The 26,395-nt window shown below is 40.7% G+C and overlaps 1 protein-coding gene across 2 annotated transcripts; it reads right to left on the bottom strand.

Moving 5' to 3' along the window:
- Nucleotides 1-3: 3 nt before the first annotated feature.
- Nucleotides 4-25,315, bottom strand: LOC122024955 (probable protein S-acyltransferase 14). 2 transcript variants are annotated; one of them, XM_042583706.1, is made up of 7 exons: nt 24,887-25,315; nt 1,879-2,125; nt 1,703-1,794; nt 855-978; nt 666-751; nt 526-591; nt 4-254 (listed from the first exon to the last, which is right to left on the bottom strand). In XM_042583706.1, exons 1-7 carry the CDS (start codon nt 25,094-25,096, stop codon nt 189-191), a joined length of 891 nt encoding a protein of 296 aa, XP_042439640.1. In that variant the 5' UTR covers nt 25,097-25,315; the 3' UTR covers nt 4-188. The 2 variants fall into 2 exon arrangements, with proteins under 2 accessions (XP_042439640.1, XP_042439636.1); XM_042583702.1 differs by having other exon boundaries at nt 4-235; nt 24,887-25,314.
- Between the last annotated feature and the right edge of the window lie 1,080 nt (nt 25,316-26,395).

The raw sequence follows: 26,395 nt of genomic DNA, 5'->3' as shown, positions 1-26,395 counted from the left end.
GAGTTATGGATGACAATTGAAAGATTTCCACATACTAACTAAACCTATGTTTTTTTTTTTCCTTTTTGCGTGATATGCTAATTTTCAAGCGAAACCAAAGATTATTACAGGAGTTCTATTTTACATCCATATCTGACTTGCTGGGGTACTCTAGACCCTGCAGAGCTGGCATTCTTCTCAGGTCCTCTTCAGAATACGCTGGGATGAGCCAGTATTTCTTGTCTGCCCCAAAAACCTGTTTCAAGAGCAATCAACTACCTCGTTCATCAGTCAGGTTACCAAAAAAAAAACACAAAGTATGATGTAATCGCATGATGATAACACAAGATGCATTTGACTACATTGAGTGATGTTTGAGTGTCATTCATGTATAAAATGAAAAAAAAGGTTGAGACCTGAGAAATTCAAAGTGGTTTTTTCCAGAGCATAGTTGTTGAAGTCAATTAGTTAGTTATGACCAAAAACAGATAATCGAGATTGAAAAGATCCTAATGATCGTGCAAAATAAATTAATAAAAAAGAAACCTGTTCAAAGTTCTTCTTGCGGCCAAGATTGTATTTCCACTTTGAAGTTGTTTTTTTCTCATATGCCTGATTACATAGTGGCAAGTCAGCTCGTGTGGGAAACACATCCAAAATGAACTTACAGTAAGAAGAGTGCTAACCTCAATTGTTGTGGTATTCTTCATAACTAAAGACACGTGCATGATAAGAAACCCCATCACACTTAATGCAAAAGCCAGATTCAACACTAGAATATTACAGTCGTCTTTGTCAGTAAACAGAAAATTCGAGGAAGCAAAAATTGCCTATGAAAAAGGCTACTATCCCAGTAAAAAGTGAAAAATGCATACCGAATGTCAGAAAAGTAGTTGCTAGTGTTCCTGGTGTGCCAGGTATCTCCACATCTTTAAAGAAGGCAATGAAATGAGGCAACAGCGAAACACTAACAAGAGTTGTCTCAAGAAATGTGTAAATCTGCATCCATAAGAGGAAACAAAATAAAGTCATGGACCGAGACAGAAATGTAACAAAACAATGGGGCATTGCATTCTCACAGACCAAAGGAAGTATAATCAACCTACATTTTCATTTAGCCATCAACAAGTGATAATTCCACGAACCTAGAGACAACCTTAACTTCGAGCAAACCTCGAATTGGAATTTTTATTCTTTTTTCTTATTTGTATTTTATACAAGAAGTTGAAACTTGAGCCAACTATAATTTAACCTAGATGTGGAAAAAGAAGAGGAAACTGAACGCTAATATGAGTTAATCATCTCATCTTAGAAGTATTTTGCATTTGGTCACTCGAAAGTGAAAAGGCATCCAAGTTATGAACTACCAATACTTCTTAAAATGAAGAACAGAGAGATGGAAGAGTTCGAGTCAACCAAAGAATCAGTTTACATGTGCAGATATGGCTGGTTGTCTCTTTGTATCTAAGATATGTAACAATGACCTTGGGAAACAGGAGATAGGATGTGTTACACAGTTTTGAAGTTCGCTATACAGATATGAAGGTTGAAGAATAACTTATGCATTCTAGAAATAGATTGAATAGTTCTTTATTTGCATCAAATAGAATACAGAATAAGTGTAGAACTATAATGTAGGAAGAGGAAATCAAATTTGAGGCACTTACTAGTGGTTTACACCTTTTTGACAACTGACAGAAAAAATAAAAGACAATTGACTTACCAGAAAAAGAAGAAAGAACTTGTAGTTTAAAGCCCCAACACAATTGATGACCCACACACAATGATGATCCATCTTGAGTACACATCGTCCACCTAAGGTAAGAATTAATATTTAGAAAGGAGGCTTATAGATAAGAAAATCATTATATCACTAATTTTTAAGATGCATGGTCTTACAAACAGAGCAGTGATGGCAGCGAGGTGGCTTCAAATGATTGCACTTCCTGCAATACCTTATTCTTGGACTTGGTATTTCTGTAAGGGGTCCTGGTTGTTTCAAATTTATAATATGACCACTGAACTCCATGCTTGTTAATGGAGTGGTTTCTCCACTCTCCTCATCTGCAACAGGCTTCCAATTTGGGGGCACACTGCCAGGGTCCGTCAGAACAACAGAGAAATAGGTCCATAGAAGTAAGCCCAACTGGGGAACCAAGTATTTTAGTTAGGGTGGACAATACAATAAACAATTATTAGGATGGAAGACAAATACATTTTTCCACTTCAAACTCCATCAGTTCATTGGTAGTTATAAGCACTCGACAGTTTCTCACAATAGATGTGGTAAATTTTCTTAGATTATAATATAGGGTATTATCAACTAAACTCAATTCAAACACCAGAGTGTTTACTTGCTCAAAAATTAAATCACCAAAGTACTAAATTGTAGTTTTTTTTTTAACTGAAAAAGGTAGAAAAACCAAATTCATGTAAAGTACATCTAACAATGTGGATACTATACTTATCCTTGTTTCTGTTTCTAGTTTTTTGGTTTACACTTCAGTTCAATTATTTTCAAAGTTTTATTTGCTTCACTATTCTGCAAACTACTAAATTTGCATTACTATTCTCTTTCGACATTTATTGACTTGCAAGTTCACTTTTCTGGGTTATGTCGCACATATTTTATGTATTCCAACAATTAAAAATTCAGAAATTAGATTAGATGTGTAGAAAAATATTAAAGGACAAAAGTATTCCCAACACTACTGTTAGAGTGTATACTAAAAGCCTAGCTTTTGGTATAAATATTTATCTAGAAATAAGAATCACATTGGTCAAAAGTCTACATTTATGATAAATGTAGTTGCTCAATTAATTTATATTGTAGATAATATGGTGTGTGGTGTCACACACAGAAGATCATGTTATTGGTTCCTTATAAATTATAAACAGTAGCTCACAACCAAGATGGAAAGGAACAAACCATTGGAAGGTCGTAGTGTAATTAGGTATTAGTATATCTTAACTATATAATTACACTAGTACACTTAGAGTGTATTGAGTAGGACCATTTGAGGTCGTTCCTTTTATACTGACTTTATAAAGGAACAAAGACCTCAGTTATTATGGAAGTGTGTGCTCTTAATCCTAATATAATAACAAGCACATATATTTGATATTTATTTCTTTAATTTATCAATGGGTGAGATTTAGTTCGATGAATCAATAAGCCCGATAAGTTGGGAAATGATATCACTTATAGTGTGTTGTTGATTATAGAAGGAAGCGTGTCCTAGTAATCTAGGTTGAGAATGTCCCCAAGAGGAGCTCATAAGGATTGTCATGTTAAACCTGCAGGTGGACTTCCGACATGGCGATGAAGTTGAGTGGTACTACTTGGAGCTAGATATTAATTAAGTGAGTTGTCAAGAACTTACTTAATTAGTGGACATTGTTATTTTAACACAGGGAGACTAACACATAATAAGAAGGAGCCCAAATGTAATTTGGGATTGGTGCGATAGTTCAATAATAGTTCTCTAGTGGAATGAATTATTATTGATAAAATTAAGTTGTGTGTTCGGCGAACACGGGAATTTTATCGGGAGACCAAAACCGATTCCTCCTCTCGGTCCCTATCGTAGCCTCTAGTATATAGAGATTTATACCCACCGATACCCACCTTCTTACCATGGGGCGGCCAAGCTAGCTTGGAACCCAAGCTAGGGCAAGACCAAGTGGATGAGTTAAGTTGGTGGCCAAAGCTTGGGTCCCAAGCTTGGGTGGCCACTAGAATATTAAAAAGGATTTTATTAAAATTATTTCTCATGTGGATATCATGTTTTTAAAGAGAGTTTAAAATTAAAATTTCCTTTTATAGCTTTCTAAAAGATTAAGAGAAGAGATTAATCTCTTTCCTTATTTGTAGTTTAAAAGGATGGTTTTAATTTTTGGAAAACTTTCCTTATTGTAAATCATCTATATGTTTAAAGAGAGTTTAAAATTTGAAATCTTTCCTTATTTGTTGATTAAAGGAGGATTTTAAATTTTAAGAAAACTTTCCTTTTTAAACATGTTCATGATTTAAAAGAAAGTTTAAAATTAAATATTCTCTTTAAGTTTCTATAAGAGATTAAGAAAAGATTTGATATCTTTCCTTATTTGTAGATTAAAAGAGATTTTAATTTTTAGAGATAACTTTCTTTTATTCACATGTTTAAAAGAAAGATTTTAATTTATTAAATTTCCTTTTATAAACCAATCGTGAAGGGATAAAATTATTGAAATTTTTATAAAATTCCGGAAGCAAATAAGGAAGTTTTAATTGGTGTTTAAAATTTTATTTGCTTGGAGTTTTTTTCTTGTGGCCGGCCATTATAAAATTGAGAAAGGAAATTATTTTTAATTAAATAAATTTTCCTTTTCAATGGCAAAAGAATTAAGGAAGTTTTTATTAAAATTTCCTTATTTGCGAAGATCAAGGATTATAAAAGAGGGGGAAGAGGAGGCTTCAAGGAATCTATTCTATTTTTCTCTCCCTCTTTTCTTCTTCTTGTGGCCGGCCCTAGCCTTTCTCCTTTCTTCTCTTTTGGTGGCCGAACCATACATCTCTTGGAGCTCTTGTTGGTGGCCGGACCTAGGAAGGAGAAGAAGAAGAGGAGGAAGCCTCATCTTGAAGATCCCTTGGAGTATTGGTGGTGATCAAGTTCTTCTTCCTTGGAGGTGGTTCTTCTTGTGGCCGAACCTTGCTTGGAGAAGAAGAAGGTGCGTGGTGGTTCTCGTCTCGGAAGATCGTCGCCCACACGACGTCCGGGATAAGAAGAGGAATACGGTAGAAGATCAAGAGGTTTTTCTAAAAGGTATAACTAGTAATTTTTCTTTCCGCATCATACTAGTTATTTTTGGAAATAATACTAAATACAAGAGGCTTACGTTCTAGTATTTCGAATATGTTTTTTCGAAGTTGTGTTCTTTTGTTTCTTTCTTTTCCTTGTGATTTGATTGTTCTCTTTGGTTAACCTAAAGTTATTTTAGGAAATTAAATATTAGCTTTCTATTAAAGGTTTTGTCTAGTCGGTGGTGGTTGCTCCCATATCCAAGAAGGCCATGTGCCTCGCCACGTCAGTACTGGGAACCTTTTATGGAAATTAATATTTAATGGAATTAATAACTTAAGGAGACTTGGGTCAAACGTGTTAAGTTCCGCAGGAGATCCAAGTCAAAACCTAAAAGAACAAATAGATTAAGTTTTGGATCAAACGTGTTAAGTTCCGCAGGCGATCCAAAATTTAATTTAAAAGAACACATGGTAGCTAGGAAAGGTTCGGACCTTGTACAATTTTTGTGCAGTGGAACCTCTAGGTTTTCCGAGTAGAAACCAACAATGGTATCGGAGCTAGGGTTTGCCTCTGAGTATTTGGTATTAGTTTAATTACGCATATGTCATACATTAGGCGGATAATAGTAGGATGTGCTAACTTTGTGGACGCAGGATCCAACTATTACGGCTTATAGTTATTATGTGTGTGATTGGACCCTTGACGTGTCAAGGGCATTTTATTGTGTGCGTGATTGTATTATAAAATACAGCAGGAGCCGTATTTAGTTTTATTAGGATTTTATTTTTGATCTAGATACGTATACATTCCTTTTATGGAATATAGGATCAAAATGTAAAATTCTATTTATGTCATGGATCGAATCTTGCAGCGTGGAACCTTCTAAGGATCGGAGGCGCAGTGAAAAAGCAAGATGGATGCGACGACTAGACCCGGTGGCGGTGGCCAAATATGGCGGCAACTTGGGATGACAACACACGGAGGACGATTAAAGATAAAAGCCATAATAGAATTAGATTTTATTTATTGCTTTTATATTATCTGTGTGCGTGTTAGTTTACAAGTTTAGTAGGCTAGCGTAGTTAAAATTCCTCGTTTATAAATAACTAAGTGGGAGGGATTTTAAATAAATCCCATGGTCTCCATTCTTGGTTTGTAAGTGATGCAAACAAGCTTGCGTTGGCTCGAGTGCCTTCCTCCATAACGGATGAGCTTGTTTGTGGATCACTGGAACGGACTTCCATTTTGGATGACTATAGGAAATTAATTAAGAGCGTGTGATCTTCCCCAACGAAGGGGCATAATCTTATTAATGGACTTAGTGTCAAGTAATGGTATACACTTAGACACATCTAATAGTATCCTCCCAACGGAGTCACTATTATTATTTGTGTGACCAAATGAAACCAACTATTAATTTGTCGTAAAACTAGGTTGTGACAAGATAATAAAATTAAAGGGTTAAAACCCTCTTATAAATGATTGATTTTGTATCGTCCACACTAACGTGGCATACAAAATTAACTGTGTTGAGATAATTTTATTTGTCGTAAAGTTACGTTGACATGATAGTTAATGGGTAAACCCTCCTCTTACAAATGTTGATTTTGTATCGTCCACACTAACGTGGCATAGAAAATTCACGGTGTTTTGAGGTGTTGTAAATTTAAATAGTATTGTTAGAGGAATCGATATTATTTTAAATTTAGAGTCTTGACCAAATATTTGATTAAAGATAGACTAACTATTAATTTTATTCGTCATAAAGTAAGGTTGACGAGATAATAAAATTAAATGATAAAATTTCCTTTTGAATTTGTATCGTCCACACTAGCGTGGCATACAAAATTCATGGGTTTTAAGGAGTTGGTCTTAACCAAATATTTTGTGATTCTTAGGAAGACGGTCAAACCCTAGTGATATACTTTAGGATAGACTTAGTGGTCCCAATTATAATTGATTGAAATAGAATTTGGACATTAAGGTAGACTATTCTCTTAGAACTAAGAACAATATAGGTGTATTTTATTCATTAGTCGTTGAACATGTTTAGTGGAGTTATCTACCTGCACGGTGTGTAGATCAAGATGCCATTAATCGTATGCGCATTCATTCGCAGGTTCCGTGAAACCCAACAACTAAATGAAGGTAAATCACCGTCCATCGGGCACCTTCTTGTAAAAGTAGTAGCTATTGCAATGGGAGATGTTTATCCTTTGATAAGAATAAAATATGGATTTTAAGTAATTGTCTTTACATACCAAGTTTAGAAAGAACCCGATTTGGGTTTCTAAACTATTATAGATATTATGTCTATTTTGATAACAAAGTTGTTATCAAGAAAAATAGGAAAGTTATCTATTCTGGTATGATGGTTGACAATTTATAATCCAATAACTCCCACGATGCAACAAATGGAAATTAGTCACACATCTTCTAATTTTAAGAGAAAGCAACCTTCGGAAATGAACCAATTATATCTTTGGCATCTAAAGCTAGGTTATATTAACTTAAGTAGGATTCATTGGTAGCTGATGAACTTTTGTGTTCATTAGTAGTGGAAATCTTTCCAACCTACAAGTCTTACTTGAAAGGAAAAATAACCAAGAAGCTTTTAAGTCTAAGGGGTATGGAGCCAAAGATATGATGGAATTGGTTCATTCTGATTTGTGTGATCCTATGACTATCCAGGCAAGAGGTAGTATCGAATATTTCATCTATTTTATAGATAACTATTCAAGATACAAATACATTTACTTAATGTGCCGCAAGACTAAGTACTTTGATTAGTTCAAAGAGTACAAGGCTGATGCGGAGAAATGTTTAAGTAAAAGTATTAAGTCACTATGGTAAGATCGTAGTGGCAAGTACCTCTTAGGATAATTTGGGAGTCACTTATCAGAAGTCGGGACTCAATCCTAACTAACTGCACCTGGTACACCCCAACAGAGTGGTGTAGTAGAAAGAAGGTATAAGGCTCTTATGGAATAATTAGATCGATGATGAGTTATTACCAAATTTGTTTTAAGGATATACACTAGAAACAGAAGTGAACATAATACCTTCTAAAGTCAGAACTCTCTACTCCCATAGAATTGCAGAATGGGCGTAAGCCTAGTCTGATGCAGGTGGTCTAGCACATAAGAGACACTGATAAGTTGGGCAGGAGTTCACTTGTTTGTGAGTTATCCTAGAGAAACAAAAGTAGGTTTATAGTCTTAAAATCGGAAGGTCATTATCAATGACCGATTTTTAGAATATGACTATATGCCCATAAGTAAATTTGTTCTTAAGGAAATAATAAAGGGCACGTCTAATCTAGTACCAACCGTATAAGATGAAATATCACAAAACCGCAACACGATCATAAAAGATACACAATTACAGATAGTGCCTCTTAGTAGTGGGAGGGTTGTCAAGCAACCTAAGAGATTCATGTTTGGGAGAGTCTTTGGACTTGATCCCAAATAAACATGAGCCTGATCCGGACATATGATGAAGCACTCCAAGATAAAGATCCAACATTCGCAAAGAGTAATGAATAACAGAATTAGAATATATATATTCGATAAAATCTGGAAGCTTGTAGAACCACTAGATGGTGTAAAAGCCTTTGGGTGTAAAAGATCTATAATAGGAAAAGAGGGATGAGCAGGAAGGTAGAAACTTTCAAAGCAAGGCTGAAAAAGGAAACTTTTCATTGGTAGCCGTGTTTAAGTCTATCCATTCTTTTATCTATTCGCAGTGGATGTCGACGGTATTCCTTAATGGAAGTCTTGAAGATAGCATCCACATAAAGCAAACCGAAGGGTTCGTTATAAAGGGCTAAGGCGTCTTGTGTGAAAGCTCAATCGATCTATGGATCGAGGCAAAGCTTCAGGTCTTGGAACATCCAGTTTATCAAAGTAATCTAGACCTTTGGATTTATTGAGTAAACGGATAAGTCTTGTGTATACAAATGGTGTGATGGAAACGTGGTGGTGTTTCTTGTACTATACGTAGATAACAATTTTGGTAGTTGGAAACAATATCAAAATGTTGTCAGAAGTAAGGGTATGGTTGTCCAAATAATTCGATATAAAAGACTTGGGAGAATGTATATATTTTTGTGATCAAAGTAATAAGGGATCGCAAGAAAAATATATATAGATATATCCCGAGTTTAATATATCGAAAAAATCCTTACTCGTTTTTAGCATGCAAAACTCCTAGAAAGGTTTCTTACCTTTTAAGCATGGAGTGTTTTTATCTAAACAGATGTCTTCGATGACATCAAAGGAAATTGAGGACATGTAGGCAGTTCTTTATGCTTCGGCAGTTAGACAACCTAATGTATGCTATGCACGAGATCAGAAATCTGTTTTGCCAAGGGCATAGTTAGCAGATATCAAAGTAACCCTAGACAAGGATATTGGAGCATATAAGTACCTTAGAGGCACTAGAGATTATATGCTAGTTTACAAGGCAGTTATTTTGGTCCCTGTGGGTTGCATGGATTTTAACTTCCAATCGGATAGGGACAATATTAAGTCAACCTCGGGGTTTTGTGTTTACTTTAGGAGGTAAAGTCATAACTATGGAAGAGTGATAAGCATAGGTGTTTATCTGGACTTCACCATAGAAGCTTAGTATATGGCAAGCCTCTGAGGTAGCCATAAAAGCTGAATGACTCAATAACCTCAAGATAGACTTAGATATGATTTCTGGTTTGTCCAAAGATTATTACAATTTATTGTAATAATGTTGGTGCAGTAGCAAACTCGAAGAAACCATAAGTCTATAAGGCAAGTAAACACAATAGAGCGCAAGTACCACCCAATACGAGAAATCGTATAACGAGGAGAAGTTGTTGCCGCCTAGACTGCATCAGATGATAACCTAAGGTCCTTAAGGCAAGAGCTTTTGGAAAGGCATGGGAATCAGATGTATGGCAGCAGATATGGCAGCTTAGTCTTTTAGTATAAGTGGGAGATTGTTAGAGTGTATACTAAAAGCCTAGCTTTTGGTATAAATATTTATCTAGAAATAAGAATCACATTGGTCAAATGTCTACATTTATGATAAATGTAGTTGTTCAATTAATTTATATTGTAGATAACATGGTGTGTGGTGTCACACAGAAGATCGTGTTATTGGTTCCTTATAAATTATAAACAGTAGCTCACGACCAAGATGGAAAGGAACAAACCATTGGAAGGTCGTAGTGTAATTAGGTATTAGTTTATCTTAACTATATAATTACACTAGTACACTTAGAGTGTATTGAGTAGGACCATTTGAGGTCGTTCCTTTTATACTGACTTTATAAAGGAACAAAGACCTCAGTTATTATGGAAGTGTGTGCTCTTAATCCTAATATAATAACAAGCACATATATTTGATATTTATTTCTTTAATTTATCAATGGGTGAGATTTAGTTCGATGAATCAATAAGCCCGATAAGTTGGGAAATGATATCACTTATAGTGTGTGTTGTTGATTATAGAAGGAAACTGTGTCCTAGTAATCTAGGTTGAGAATGTCCCCAAGAGGAGCTCATAAGGATTGTCATGTTAAACCCTGCAGGTGGACTTAGTCCGACATGACGATGAAGTTGAGTGGTACTACTCTTGGAGCTAGATATTAATTAAGTGAGTTGTCAGTAACTTACTTAATTAGTGGACATTCGATATCTTAAACACAGGGAGACTAACACACTCATAATAAGAAGGAGCCCAAAAATGTAATTTGGGATTGGTGCGATAATTCAATAATAGTTCTCTAGTGGAATGAATTATTATTGATAAAATTAAGTTGTGTGTTCGGGGCGAACACGGGATGCTTAATTTTATCGGGAGACCAAAACCGATTCCTCCTCTCGGTCCCTATCGTAGCCTCTAGTATATGAGATTTATACCCACCGCATACCCTTTAACGTGGTCGGCCAAGCCTAGCTTGGAACCCAAGCTAGGGCAAGACCAAGTGGATGAGTTAAGTTGGTGGCCAAAGCTTGGGTCCCAAGCTTGGGTGGCCGACTAGAATATTAAAAGGATTTTTATTAAAATTATTTCTCATGTGGATATCATGTTTTTAAAGAGAGTTTAAAATTAAAATTTTCCTTTATTCTACGAAAGATTAAGAGAAGAGATTAATCTCTTTCCTTATTTGTAGTTTAAAAGGATGGTTTTAATTTTTGGTAAAAACTTTCCTTATTTGTAAATCATCTATATGTTTAAAAGAGAGTTTAAAATTTGAAATCTTTCCTTATTTGTTGATTAAAGGAGGATTTTAAATTTTAAGAAAACTTTCCTTTTTAAACATGTTCATGATTTAAAAGAAAGTTTAAAATTAAATATTCTCTTTTATAAGTTTCTACAAAAGATTAAGAAAAGATTTGATATCTTTCCTTATTTGTAGATTAAAAGAGATTTTAATTTATAGAGATAACTTTCTTTTTATTCACATGTTTAAAAGAAAGATTTTAATTTATTAAATTTCCTTTTATAAACCAATCATGAAGGGATAAAATTATTGAGAAATTTTTATAAAATTAGGAAGCAAATAAGGAAGTTTTAATTGGTGTTTAAAATTTTATTTGCTTGGAGTTTTCTTGGTGTGGCCGGCCATTATAAAATTGAGAAAGGAAATTATTTTTAATTAAATAAATTTTCCTTTTCAATGGAAAAAGAATTAAGGAAGTTTTTATTAAAATTTCCTTATTTGCCAAGATCAAGGATTATAAAAGAGGGGTAGAGGAGGCTTAAGATGACAATATTCTATTTTTCTCTCCCTCTTTTCTTCTTCTTGTGGCCGGCCCTAGCCTTTCTCCTTTCTTCTCTTTTGGTGGCCGAACCATACATCTCTTGGAGCTCTTGTTGGTGGCCGGACCTAGGAAGGAGAAGAAGAAGAGGAGGAAGCCTCATCTTGAAGATCCTTTGGAGCATTGGTGGTGATCAAGTTCTTCTTCCTTGGAGGTGGTTCTTCTTGTGGCCGAACCTTGCTTGGAGAAGAAGAAGGTGCGTGGTGGTTCTCGTCTCGGAAGATCGTCGCCCACACGACGTCCGGGATAAGAAGAGGAATACGGTAGAAGATCAAGAGGTTTTTCTAAAAGGTATAACTAGTAATTTTCTTTCCGCATCATACTAGTTATTTTTGGAAATAATACTAAATACAAGAGGCTTACGATTCTAGTGTTTCAAATATGTTTTCGAAGTTGTGTTCTTTTGTTTCTTTCTTTTCCTTGTGATTTGATTGTTCTCTTTGGTTAACCTAAAGTTATTTTAGGAAATTGAATATTAGCTTTCTATTAAAGGTTTTGTCTAGTCGGTGGTGGTTGCTCCCATATCCAAGAAGGCCATGTGCCTCGCCATGTCAGTACTGGGAACCTTTTATGGAAATTAATATTTAATGGAATTAATAACTTAAGGAGACTTGGGTCAAACGTGTTAAGTTCCGCAGGAGATCCAAGTCAAAACCTAAAAGAACAAATAGATTAAGTTTTGGATCAAACGTGTAAAGTTCCGCAGGCGATCCAAAATTTAATTTAAAAGAACACATGGTAGCTAGGAAAAGGTTCAGACCTTTGTACAAAATTTTTGTACAGTGGAACCTCTAGGTTTTCCGAGTAGCAACCAACAATTGGTATCAGAACCTCTAGGATACTATACTTATCCTTGTTTCTGTTTCTATTTTTTTGGTTTACACTTCAGTTCAATTATTTTCAAAGTTTTATTTGCTTCACTATTCTGCAAACTACTAAATTTGCATTACTATTCTCTTTCGACATTTATTGACTTGCAAGTTCACTTTTCTGGGTTATGTCGCACATATTTTATGTATTCCAACAATTAAAAATTCAGAAATTAGATTAGATGTGTAGAAAACTATTAAAGGACAAAAGTATTCCCAACACTACAGTGTTGTTTTACCACATTAATTGCATTAAGCAAGCATATAACAAATTTAAAGGCGTGAAGCATGATAACACTTAACCATCCCAATTTTTGGAATATTTTTCAGTCATTTACTATCATGAATTTTTGTGCAACTTTATTTAATTCAACAATATTGCCAGAATTCTCAAACCATTCTAACTGGAAGACGCATTTGATATCATTGGTACTGAGCAATATAAGTCAAAAAACATAGACTTTTAATTTATAAGACCTTGTGTTTTGCATGCTTTCATGTTATCTTATATTTCTACAAAGTTGACTTACAGGAATGCATGTGTAATGTGGAATCAAAATTTGTTGTGGTGATTTTTTACTCTTGTATTCATTATGCCTAGATGGATTTGAATTGAAATGAATCCATTATTAAATAACAAGATAAATTTGTGAAGTAAAATATGGTGCCCCTAGGTGGCCATTCTTATATAGAAACGCAACCACTATCCTCTAAAATAGGAGAAAATTCCGCATAAAAATATGGTCTTTTATAAAGGGCAAGAAAAGCTTTGCTCCAAAATGAGAGCTGGAGGAGAGTAACTATATGTGCCTTTACACAGACCATTCACTGACTGGCATACACGAGCAAAATTATATTTCCACAACTAAGAAATTGGACAATTTTTGTATGGGGTCTCATGAAAATCAAAATAGTTATATAAAATTAGACATGATCAATCTGATAATTGTGTCAAATGTGCAATAGCTACTGTGTGTTGACAGGCATAGTTTATCACATGGTTCTCTTCATTTCTTTCATAAGCAATCATTAAACATTAGGTAAAAGTATGTCTCGCTAATAAGAACATCAAGCAGTTCAAACCAAAATGACTTAGCTAATTTTAGATGATTTTCATGATAACACATAATGTGACAATTATTTAATTTTGTTCTTAGTAGGTAAGAGCGGATCTCTCAATTCGTCTTGTAAGAAAGGAAGTGTTCTTGCAAAAACTTGAAGCTTCATGAGAGGTGGATGCAAAGGTCGATAGGTCATGCGGAGGCATGGTTCGTCAGAACGGGCGTTGAACGGCCAGAACGGGCCATGCCATTCCAAAGTTCGGCCATATAACATGGTTTGCTTTGAGACGTCGTTCTTTGACGTTATAATAGCTAAACGGAAGGGAACAAACATCTTGATTGATTGAATAAGAAATCTTGGATTCCAATTTTTTACAATTTGACTTTGCTTTTCATTCAACAGACAACTTGATTAATTAATTAAGAAGCCTTGGACTCCATTTTTTACAATCTGACTTTGCTTTTCATTCAATGGACCTCTTAATTAATTGATAAGAAGCTTTGGATTCCATTTTTTACAAACTTTGATTTTCATTCAATCTTTTAGTGTTTTTTCTGTATAAAAAAAAACGACATCACTATCACATCATTTTTTTTTCATCCCTTTGCCAATAATACCAAGGACCCTCCAATTCTATTTGATCCGGTGATAAGGACGGGGGAAAGTCAACGACACGTGGAGGTCAAAGGTCAGGAGATTCAACCCTGAGACATAACCGAGCGGACGAAGTTGGCCGACCGGCCGTAAATCCCCTGAACCGAATGAAGACAACCCGACCGGGGGTCGGGTTTCCGACGCTCAAGGTAAAAAGGTTTTAAGGCCGAGTGGGATGACCGTTCGGTCGGGGAACCCGGCAACAGAGGCAGGAGCAATCTCATCCGAGCACACGACCGAGGTAGAAGTGACATGCTCGCCGAGCGGCTGAACCGCTCGGCCCTGGAACAGACAGAGAACGCAAGAGGACAAAGGAGACAGAGGATAATATCATCCTCGAGACACCTGCCGCCGATAAGCAGCAGCGTTGGTGGCCGAGCTGTACACAGGATCACAGGATCATACGGTGGAAGCTTCCACCGTCACATCCGGGATATGCTCGGACGATTGCGGAATGGCGCTAGAGGTACTTTTCTGACATAGGCTCGTTAAGGTATGTTTGGGGAAGCGTGCACGCATCGGGAAGCGTGCCCGCGTTTCCCCAGGGTCCTATATAAGGACCCTCAGACGTCGACGAAGGTATGGGCAACTCTTTACGGTAGCCACATTACTCTGCTTCTCTCGTTGCCTGACTTGAGCATCGGAGGGTCGTCGCCGGGAAACCTCTACTGGCTCGGCTTCTTTGCAGGTTCGCCGGAGAGCTATACCACCAATCGGAGATAGCAAAGCGTGCCACGTCCCCAGCGTCCGTCGACTCAGCGCTCGGACAGGATTAAATTGGCGCCGTCTGTGGGAACGCACCTGAATCCGAGCCAAGAAGATGGAAGAAGCTGGACGTCAACTTCTGGTAATGCTGTCTCCTGAGGAGCTCGAAGCACTCGTCCAAGCGCGAGCAGCGAAAATTGTGGAGCAGCAGCAGAAGGCTCAGGCCGAGAGGGCAGTGCAGCAAGCGACATCAGCTTCGGGGGGTCGAGTGCCACCAGAAGACCGACAAGAACAGCTCTCAATATGGGGGCAAAATAAGGGGCCGACCGGTACACATATGGGGGCGCCGCCCGCCCCGATACCTTTTCATCGGGCTCTGTTCCAGACGCCCTCGAAGGTGGCGCAAGCCAATCAAGACAAGGGATCCTCATCGGATGAAGCACCCGTCCGGGACGTTAGAAAAGGAAAGGCACCCCGAACAGACTCTTCACCCGAGCGGATCAACCAGCAGTTTTCAGATGTCATTCTTCGCGATCCACTGCCGAAGCATTATGCGCCCCCCGCGATCGGGGAGTACAACAGGACAACCGACCCAGACGACCACCTGGGTAAGTTCGACAGCACCGCCACTCTGCATCAATACACAAATGGTGTGAAGTGCCGAGTGTTCCTCACCACGCTTTCAGGATCGGCGCATCGGTGGTTTCGAAGACTGCCGGACGGATCCATTACAAGCTTCAAGGAATTCCGAACGGCGTTCCTCCACCATTTTGCAAGCAGCAAGCGCCACCAGAAGACAAGCGTCAGCCTGTTTGCCATCAAGCAAGGCGCGAGGGAGCCGCTCCGAGCGTACATCCAACGCTTCAACCAGGTGGCCATGGACATTCTAACGGTCACCTCGGAGACAATGATGAACGCGTTCACGCAAGGGCTCGTGGACGGTGACTTCTTCCGATCGCTCATCCGGAAGCCGCCTCGGGACTACGACCACATGCTGCATAAAACCAACGAATATATCAATGTGGAAGAAGCCCAGGTGGCTAGAAGAAAAGAAGCCCAGAGTGACCAACCAGCTCCCGCCGAGCGGAAGCAGCCTGTCAGCCACCAGCCCCGCAGAGGACCGCGAGCCGAAGTCGCCTGTCCTCACCAGCACATTCGGCCGCACGCCGTCCAGCAAATTGAGGCTGATCGGCCCAAGCCCAAGGGGAAGGTATGGACCCCGATATTTTGTTCACTCCATCAGTCGACTACTCACAACACCCACGACTGTCGGAGCCTCTCCTCTATCGCTCATCCTGCGCCAAGGAGCTACCGCCGCCGATCGCCTTCACCAGACCAGAGACATCGACAACGGAGCCCCGTGCAAAGGATAGAGAGGCGATCCCCCGAGCGGCATCATCGTCAGCAACACGGAGCCCACCATCGAGCGTCGCATGAACGACCTCGACCATCCACTCGGGAGGAGGAAAATAGGAACAACGCATCTCGGGGAGAGATCAACATCATCGCCGGAGGCCCGACCGGCGGAGATTCCAATAGAGCTAGAAAGGCACACGCACGGCAGCTGAGGATCCACGCGGTCGGCTGCAGCCAGGAAAGGGCGAGCGGACCCGAGATCAGCTTCGGGCCCAGGGACCTCCAAGGAGTTGAAGTCCCTCACGATGACGCCCTGATCATTTGAGTGATAATAGCCAATTATACTATTCACCGCATTTTCATTGACACAGGCAGCTCGGTCAACATAATATTCAAGAAGGCCTTCGACCAACTGCAAATTGACCGAGCTGAACTACTGCCAATGACGACCCCCCTCTATGGATTCACGGGGAACAAAGTCTTGCCGGTCGGCCAAGTCCGACTAGCTATCTCGTTGGGCGAGGAGCCGCTCAGAAGGACAAGGACCACCACTTTCATCGTGGTTGATGCTCCTTCTACATACAACGTTATTTTGGGACGACCGGCGGTCAACGAGTTCTAGGCGGTCGTCTCTACCTTCTGCCAGAAGATCAAGTTCCTGGTGGAAGATCAAGTAGGGGAGGTGCGGGGTGACCAACTGGCGGCTCGGAGATGCTATGTGGAGATGGTCCGAGCCGAATCCATGTCCGCTCGGAAAGTGATGAGAGTCGAGGTAAATACTATAACCGAGAAACCTCCTTCTTTGGTTTATGAAGAAAAAGAGGAGGTGCAGATTGACTCTTCCCGACCGGAGGCCACCACCTTCATAGCATCCGATCTGGAGGAGAAGCAGAAGGAGAAGCTGATCACATGCAGAATCTTCCGTTCGGATGTATCATTTGGTTGCAGGAATGAAAGCTATAAGAACAAAGCAAAGGCATGATTCTGGCGCACCAAGCAGGTAGCAACATGATGCCGTGGCGAAGACCCCGTGCCGTTCGGTCAGGAGTATATTATCCGAGCCAAAGGCTCGATGGTGAAGACCCCGTACCGTTCGACCGGGAGTTTATTATCCGAGCAATAGGCTTGATGGCGAAGATCCCGTGTCGTTTGGCAGGGCGTATAGTAGCCGAGCCATAGGCTCGATGGCGAAGACCCCGTGCCGTTCGGCCGGCGTATATTATCCGAGCTATAGGCTCGATGGTGAAGACCCCGTGCCGTTTGGCCCGGAGTATATTATCCGAGCTATAAGCTCATTATTGAAGACCGTCGAGCGGCGACGTTAAACTCTAGAGTCGGACTGGCGACTATAAAAACCCCGGCTTGAAGACCGTCGAGCGGCGACGTTAAACTCTAGAGTCGAACCGGCGACTATAAACCCCCCGGCTTGAAGACCGTCGAGCGGCGACGTTAAACTCTAGAGTCGGACCGACGACTATAAACCCCCCGGTCTGAAGACCGTCGAGCTCCGACGTTAAACCCTAGAGTCGAACCGGCGACTATAAACCCCCCGGCCTGAAAACCGTCGAGCTCCGACGTTAAACCCTAGAGTCGAACCGGCGACTATAAACACCCCGATCGAAAGACCGTCGAGCTCCGACGTTAAGCTCTAGAGTCGAACCAGCGACTATAAACCCTCCGCCCGGAAAAAGATAATAAAAAGGTCGACCCGTGAGTTGAATGGCCGATCGGCCAAGTTACCAAAGGTACTTCACAAACAATCTAACGGGAACGGCCTTTAAAAAGGTGGGGGTGTTCAGACGAGCGGCCCAGTTAACGAAAATACTTCGTGAAAAATTCCGTTGGAAAGCTAGGAAGGCAGGACGAGAAACGGTTAACGAGAAGAGAAAGGGGAAGACGCGAACGACAGTAGTTCGCGCTCCGATTGGAGAACACAAGTATTGACAGAGTAAGCTAATAAAAAGATGGCATATCTTCATTAAAATTCAGGCCCTCAGAGCCGATCGGAAGGGTTACAAAAAACACTACTCAAGGAAATCATAAACGCTCCTCACTCTATGGGCTCGAAGATGGACTCTGGAACAGCTTCCAGCAGGTCGGCCAGTCTCGAGGAGGAATATAGGTATTCTCAGGGAGATGGCCCTTGGCCTTCAGGTAGATGGTGGTCGCCCGAATGGCCCCTTCGAAGGACAGAACTAGCCGATCGCTGAGCTTGTCACCAAATGCGTCCGATCGAAGGTAGTTCTGTTTCATCACCTGGAAGTGGTCATCTTCTCCGTCCTGGTATTCCTTGAGCGCCGCTCGGGAGGCGTCGAGAGCTCCTTGGAGATCTTGCTTATCTGCCTGCAGTTTAGCCTCAGTGGCAGATCGGCTCTCTTTCTCAGCAGATAGCAGGTCGGTCAATTCTGTAACACGTTGATCCAGCGCTCGGACCTGCACCTTCATCGCGTCCAGATCAGCAACGACCCTATTTTTTCTGGTGGTGGCCACAGTGATCTGGTGGTCATGGGACTTGACTTGGACTTCGAGTCCAGCTACCCTGGTTTCCAGGCCGGAAGACTTGTGCCGCTCGGCCGCTAGCAGTTTTTCTGTCTGGGTCAGCTCGGACCTAAGCGTAGCATACGAGGGTCCTTCAGCCGGCGCCCCTCCAGAAATTTGGAGTTTCTTCAACTCCTCCCCCAGTTCAGCTAGACGATTGTTGACCGCAATGTTCTCCACCCATTGCTGCGTTCGGATGGGATAATGTTAAGAACCTGGTGAAGTCATCATAATAGTGTGTTAAGAAACATACCCCGGTGGCTTGCTGCATATGGCTGTCTGCTAACTGACCGGGAGTCATCAGGGCAACGCGAGCCCTTGCATCTTCCCACGTCTTGGCAAGCGACCCTCGAATAGTAACTTGATGCTCGGGAGCAGTGGGCTGATCCGTCGCCAAGAGGAACTCCTCGGTGGGAAGACGGAGGACGAATTTGATCACTCGACGACCGTTCGGATCCGATTGGGAAGAAACGGCTCGGCTGGACGACTCACCGAGTGGCGTAAAAGTAATGTCCGAGCGCTTGAGCCGAAGGCGAACCCGGGGCAAAGAACTAACGGGTTGCGCCCCAATTGAAGCTGCTGGCTGGTCGAGCTGGGAGGGAGTCCGATCAGACGAGATGGCCTCATGTGCGGCGGGTGGCGGGTTGATTGCCTCTAGGGGGCGTCGATTGGCCCAACCACCGGCTCCTCCTGCGCAATGGCCGTCCGGTGCTGCTTGCGTATTATCAATGGGGAATCACCCGTCGAGCGCTCCGCGTCCTTTGACATAGGCTGCTGACTGGCCGAAGAGATAGCATCCCCGGCCGCTCCAGTTGCAGGGACCTGAGCGGCAGACCCTCGGGCCTCAGTTGGAGTTCCTCCGCTTTCGCCCTCATGCGAGCCGACCGGCTCGATGCCTCGATCGGCCATCTCCTTGGCCACCACCGCCTCCATTTCGACAGCTTTTAACTTCAGCCGATCAGCAACCTTGGCGCGCCACATGATGTCAGCTGCATAACAAAAGAATAAATCAGTTAGACCAAAAGGAAAAAAGGACAAGGAAAATGCCTAGCCATGCTGCTCGGGAGCTTCGTTCGGATCGGGCTCAAGCCGAATATGTACAACACCCCTTCGTGGAGTAGCTTGTTGATGTTGAACCTCTGGCCGGCTAATAGATTGGCCGCATGAAGATAATCCGGCTGGCTCTTATATCTACCGAGGTCCGACGGGCTCGGCACAGTGGTCTGCCACTGGGTGCGAAAGGATGGCAGTTCGGGAAAGTGAAGGTAAAAATAACTTTCCTTCCAGTGCTTGTTCGAGGTCGGCATCTTATCGAAGAAGACGAGACCGATCCGCGATTGGAAAAGGAAAGTACCCCACTCGGATTGCTTGGGATAGTAGAAATAATGGAAAATTCTGGGGACTAAAGGAATGCCGTGCAGCTTGAAAAGGATTACTACGCCGCACAACAACCTAAATGAGTTGGGGACAAGTTGGCTGAGCGGGATGCGGAAGAATTACAAACCTCACAGATAAAGGAATGTAAAGGGAAGCGCAGACCGACCACAAATTGATCACGAAAGAAGCAAACGGTGCCGGTCGGTGGATTGTGGGGCCGATCGGAAGAGGTGGCCAAAGCTAGTCTATGGTCAGGAGGAAGCTCGAACTCGTTAAGGAAGCGTCCCGCGTCAGTCTCGTCAAACTGGCTTACCATGGTCATATACCATAGGTCGGGAGAGGGATCCGAAGGCTGCGAGGTGCTAACCATCGCCGGAACAGTATCAAGGAAGAAAGGACCGGGAAAAGAAAAGTGAAGGGGTTGACGGAGAGGACAGAAACTATATCGAACGAATGCAGAGACCACCAGAAAGAAGAAAACGGAAGAAAGTAGAGATAGAAGAAGGCTTACTAGGAGCAAAGAGTGAAGGAGAGGGTCAGAAGTTCGTCGGAGCACCGAGGCAAGCGAACGTCGGGAAGATGGTTGCGAGAGGAATCACCAAAAACGCGAAGGCAAGAACGATAGAAGGAGGGTCAGCGTCGGCGCTTCATAAACCCCGGACTCGACCCACTACAACCGTCCGATCCAGGTCATCGAAACGAGTGTTAGCATCGGACCGTCAGATTTGAACCGACGCCTGTCCAATCACAGCTGATGCCCCCGTCGTACGATGACAGCGGATTTGCCAAGTGGCGACCAGCTATTGGGCGGCATTAAATGAGAGCCATTACTCGCGTGTGGGCAGCTTAATGAGGATTGGCACGAATTCCAAAGAGACCCGACAACTCCGACCGCCCCTAAAGCAGAAGCGCAACAAACAACGAGTGGAAATCAAAACTACAAGGCATGGCCATCAACTCGCCGATCGGCCGAAGGGCCTCCTAGAGCCGATCAGAAATACACTTTCAGGACCGAAAAGTGAATGTCGCTCGACCAAACTCATAGTCCAGTCAGTCGGACTTAGAGCCTCCTTCGACTAGACTTGAAGGGGAGACATGTGATCCGGTGATAAGGACGGTGGAAAGTCAACGACACGTGGAGGTCAAAGGTCAGGAGATTCAACCCTGAGACATAACCGAGCGGACGAAGTTGGCCGACCGGCCGTAAATCCCCTGAACCGAATGAAGACAACCCGACCGGGGGTCGGGTTTCCGATGCTCAAGGTAAAAAGGTTTTAAGGCCGAGCGGGATGACCGTTCGGTCGGGGCACCCGGCAACAGAGGCAGGAGCAATCTCATCCGAGCACACAATCGAGGTAGGAATGACGTGCTCGACGAGCGGCTGAACCGCTCGACCCTGGAATAGACAGAGAATGCAAGAGGACAAAGGAGACAGAGGATAACATCATCCTCGAGACACCTGCCGCCGACAAGTAGCAGAGTTGGCGGCCGAGCCGTACACAGGATCATATGGTGGAAGCTTCCACCGTCACATCCGGGATATGCTCGGACGATTGCGGAATGGCGCCAGAGGTACTTTTCTGACACAGGCTCGTTAAGGTATGTTTGGGGAAGCGTGCACGCATCTGGAAGCGTGTCCGCGTTTCCCCGGGGTCCTATATAAGGACCCTCAGACGTCGACGAAGGTATGGGCAACTCTTTACGGTAGCCACATTACTCTGCCTCTCTCGTTGCCTGACTTGAGCGTCGGAGGGCCGTCGCCGGGAAACCTCTCCCGGCTCGGCTTATTTGCAAGTTCGCCGGAGAGCTACACCACCAGTCAGAGACAGCGAAGCGTGTCACGTCCCCAGCATCCGTCGACTAAGCGCTCGGACAGGATCACTATTAATTGAGCATCTACCATTAATTTTAGTATTTATATCTTTTGGCTACTGTCATCAGCTCCTTTCGTTTGATTAATTGATTTCTTCTATCATTTCCATCATATTCCCAAATAAAGTAAGTTTTCTAATTTTTCATCCAGTTCTATTAATTAAGAATATATCTTAAATTTGAGCATATACATCTTTTTACTTATTTCATTAATCGATTTCTTCTATCATTTCCATCATATTCACAAACAAGGTAAGTTTTATAATTTTTCATCCAGTTCTATTAATTAAGCATCTATCTTAAATTTGAGTATATGCATCTTTTTACTTGCCGACTCCACCTAGTGGGATAAGAATTGGTTGTTGTTGTATGCATCTTTTTACTTATTTGATTAATTGATTTCTTCTATCATTTCTATTATATTCACAAACAGGTAAGTTTTTTAATTTTTTAGTTTAATATACTAAGTTATTCACATCATGTTTTTTTTCTAGCCCTTTGCCAATAATGCATGATTGCATGAGTACCCTTCGATTCTATTAATTGAGCATCTACTATTAATTTGAGTATCTGCATCTTTTGGCTATCGTCATAAGCTCCTTTGTTTGATTAATTGATTTCTTCTATCATTTCCATCGTATTCACAAACAAAGTAAGTTATCTAATTTTTTACTAGTTCTATTAATTGAGCATCTATCATAAATTTGAGCATATGCATCTTTTGGCTCACAGTCATTAACTCCTTCGTTTGATTAATTGATTTCTTCTATCATTTCCATTATATTCAAAATCAGTAAGTTTTCTAAATTTTTAGTTTAATATATTAAATTATTAAGAATTGTTTATTTTTATGTGTTTCATTCTCATTATCATGATTTTTATTATTATCATAAGTCAAAATTATTCATTATTATTTATTTGTTTAGAATGACACCAAAACCTAAGATTGGTTGACAATTTGGTCAAATGGTGGATGATATTTGTAAAACAATACGATGCAAATTTTGTGAAAAAATTATGACCTGACGAATTACGAGATTAAAATAACATATTGCACATGCTATTGGAAATGTCGAAACAAGTCCCAAAGCTCCTAAGGAAATATCATCAATGTTAAGAAACATCTTCAAGACTCTTAAGACAAGTAAAAGTTCAATGCAAAGATAAAAAACAAATAACCTTAAATTCAATTACACAAAATATACGTGTATCAAAAAGTGATAGTAGTAGTGGAGATGACATCGAAGGTATAGAAAATCAGGAATTACAAAAAGCCATCCAAGAAAGTCGTAAAAGAAGAGGAGATGCATAATTGCTATGGTTAAAGTATAATATATAAATAATATTTTAAATTTATGTGTATATCTTATCAATTTAATGCACATAACTACTCCAAATTTTATAATTGTAAGATTTTCTAGTTCTTCATCTGGCTTAGATACCAATTCGAAAAAAAGAATGTCTCAAAGCTTTAGTGTAAGAGAGGATTCTCAATTACTATCAAAAGGAATTGACTCTTTTATGTTTTCTATGAAATATAAGAGTCTCAAAAATTAGTTTGGTGCTAAATGGAATTGCATGCTATTCCATTTAATGGAGCAAATAGTGGTTCATACTATCAATCCGTGATAAACACCATTGCTGAGGCTGGAATAGGAATAAAAGGTCTCATATAACGCCAAATTGATAGTGTTTATTTACAAGAAGAGGTGGATGAGATAAATAGATATTTGAGCACTTTAAAATCAAAATGGTTAAAGTATGGATGCATAATAATGTGTGATGGTTGGAGCACACACAACAAGCATCCAATCATAAATTTTATGATAGCCTTAAAGTTGAACTATGAGCTTCATATATAGCTAAAGTTGTGAATTTGATGAAAAAAATTACAAATGACCATGAATTATTAAGACCAGGAATAACCCAATTTACGACATAATTTATAACTTATTTCAAATGAAAGTCTTGTTTGACATTCTTCAGATTTAAAAATAATGTGCATTTGGTGATTGGGAAGCATACAATAACACAGGTAAAAGAAGGAAAGAAGCAGACAAAATTACAAGCATCATAATGGATGGAAGATTTTGGAAGAGGGTTTGTGATATTCGTGGTGCAATTGAACCATTAGTAAAAGTTTTGAAATTAGTTGACCAAGATCAAAAACCAACAATGTCAATTATCTATAAAGCAATGGATAGAGCGAAAATGATAATAAATGATAATACCGAAGATTGACAATCATATTGGGATATTATTGATAATCGATGGTACAATCAATTACACCAACATCTATAAGCTGCAGGTAACCATATAATTTATTTATTTAAATTGTAGAGTACAAAGTATGTCATCAAAATCATTTATAAATTTCTTATTAGCTAATTGATTTTGTATGGCTTCATGTATTTTATTTTTTTTATAACAAGTTCTCTATTTTTTTTTTTTTATAAATTCGTGCCATGACCATTCCGTGAAATGATATTGGAACTAAAATGATAGTGTCTGCAACGATCACCACGACCGTTATCGCAAATCATGTGCGGAGGCCCCCATGGGAGTTGCAAGGCCTTGTGATAAAAAAAATATTGATTTTAAAACCTAATAAGCTCAGATCATATAGCTCTCTTTTAAACATTTTTAATAAGCTCAGATCATCAGCTGCCAATGACTTCTTCTAAGACTGGAACCTTTTTCTGATAAATATGTTTCTGATCTAAAAAGGCTCTTTGATCAAGGATCAACTCCGACAATGGGAAGGAAGAGCTCCAAACTAAAAGACAATAGGTATAATTTTCAAGGATCCACACAGACAAAAGGAGCTCACAGCTAAAAAGCATAAATTGACGCCGACAGCAGTTTGCAGGGAGGTAGGTGAATGGCGTACCAGGGCATGGAAGAGGACCAAGACGACGACGGCCAGGAACGAACCGTGACCCCCAGCAATGAGAACGGGCCCGTAATTGGCGATGACGACGGCGTAATAGCTGACTCCGACGATGCCGAGGACAAGGAGGAGCATGAGCGATCCGAGAGCCCGCAAAGCGGTGCAGAACTTGAACACGTTCCAGGCCATGACGACCGCCGCCGACCGCATCACGCCTTCTCGTCCTCCTTCACGTCGCCAAATAGAGAAAAATAAACGCAGATCAAAAGGGGATCCTGTTCCGCTATCTCCGACACGAGCAAATGTGATTCCCTCTGCCTCAAATCAACGATGCAGCTCTAGGGTTTTACTGCGAGAGAGGATGGGAGGAGCGATCAGCGGCGCAGGAGAATCAAGCTGTCCTGTTCCTTTCCAGTTTTCCACCAATTATTCAGGTTGCTGCTTGCTTCGTTGATTCTTTTTCCCAATTTTTTTTTTCTAAAAACAAAGAATATGGGAAAAAAAAATTATAAGATAGAAATATTATTCCGTTGGTCGACCCAATAAAAAAAATAATTGTTCCTAAAAATCGATATTAACAAGGATTAAAATTAAAAATAATAATAATTTCCTATTTTATTCATGAGATTTATAAGCATAATATAAGTCATAAAAAAGGTATTGATGCGGGGGCCCACCCGGTATGGGTCAAGATGGAGGTCAAAGTCAAAATGGTTAACGCTAAGGTATCAAAAAGCTCGTCTACGGTGCCCAAACGGAAGACGGCTATATCGAGGCAATTAGGGTCCAATCGGCAAGAGACTACAAGGGTTGGTCGGGTAATAATTGTCTGGACGGGTCAACCGTCTAGCTCGGATAATATAACAAGACAATCAGACGCTTAGTATGAAGCAGCAGGACGCTAAAGAGACCGGAGGGCTTGTCCGAACGAGGGAGGTGTGCTACCACACAGTCACCGCAGGGAAGAACAACTAAGATCGACAGAGTAGAGGGATCCCGGCCAAGCAGTCATCTCGCCCGCCCAAGCAGCGGGACCCTTGTCATCTCTTTGAAGCCGACAGAGCGGAGGTGTCTTGATCGAGCGGTTATCCCGCTCGGCCAAGCAGCGGGACTATTGTCGTATCTCTCAATATCCTTTTGGGAGATAGTGTCATTGACACGAGGCATGATCGATTGGCGGATCATACGACGGAAACTTCTACTGTCTTGTCAGGGATATACATACTCTGTTAATGTGAAGACCCGATTTTGGACATGGTGATAGACACTAGTGGACATATCGTTGAAGGTTAAGTTAGGTTCGGCTCCTAGAAATCTTGATATCATAAAATTGAACCCGAGTTTATGATTTGTAATATCCGTAAACCAATGGTTGCTTAAGAGGGTTCATTCAATTTAATTAAAATTTATTAATGTAGAAAGTTTTAAATTAATTAGGTTAACATATAATTATGAAATTTAGATTAATCAATTATATTTATATATATATATATATATATATATTGATCA

This window comes from Zingiber officinale, chromosome 1A, assembly GCF_018446385.1.
Source record: "Zingiber officinale cultivar Zhangliang chromosome 1A, Zo_v1.1, whole genome shotgun sequence".
In the NCBI taxonomy this organism is placed as follows: domain Eukaryota; kingdom Viridiplantae; phylum Streptophyta; class Magnoliopsida; order Zingiberales; family Zingiberaceae; genus Zingiber; species Zingiber officinale.
Note: the sequence above shows the minus strand (reverse complement) of the source record. Positions and strands in the feature narration are given on the sequence as shown.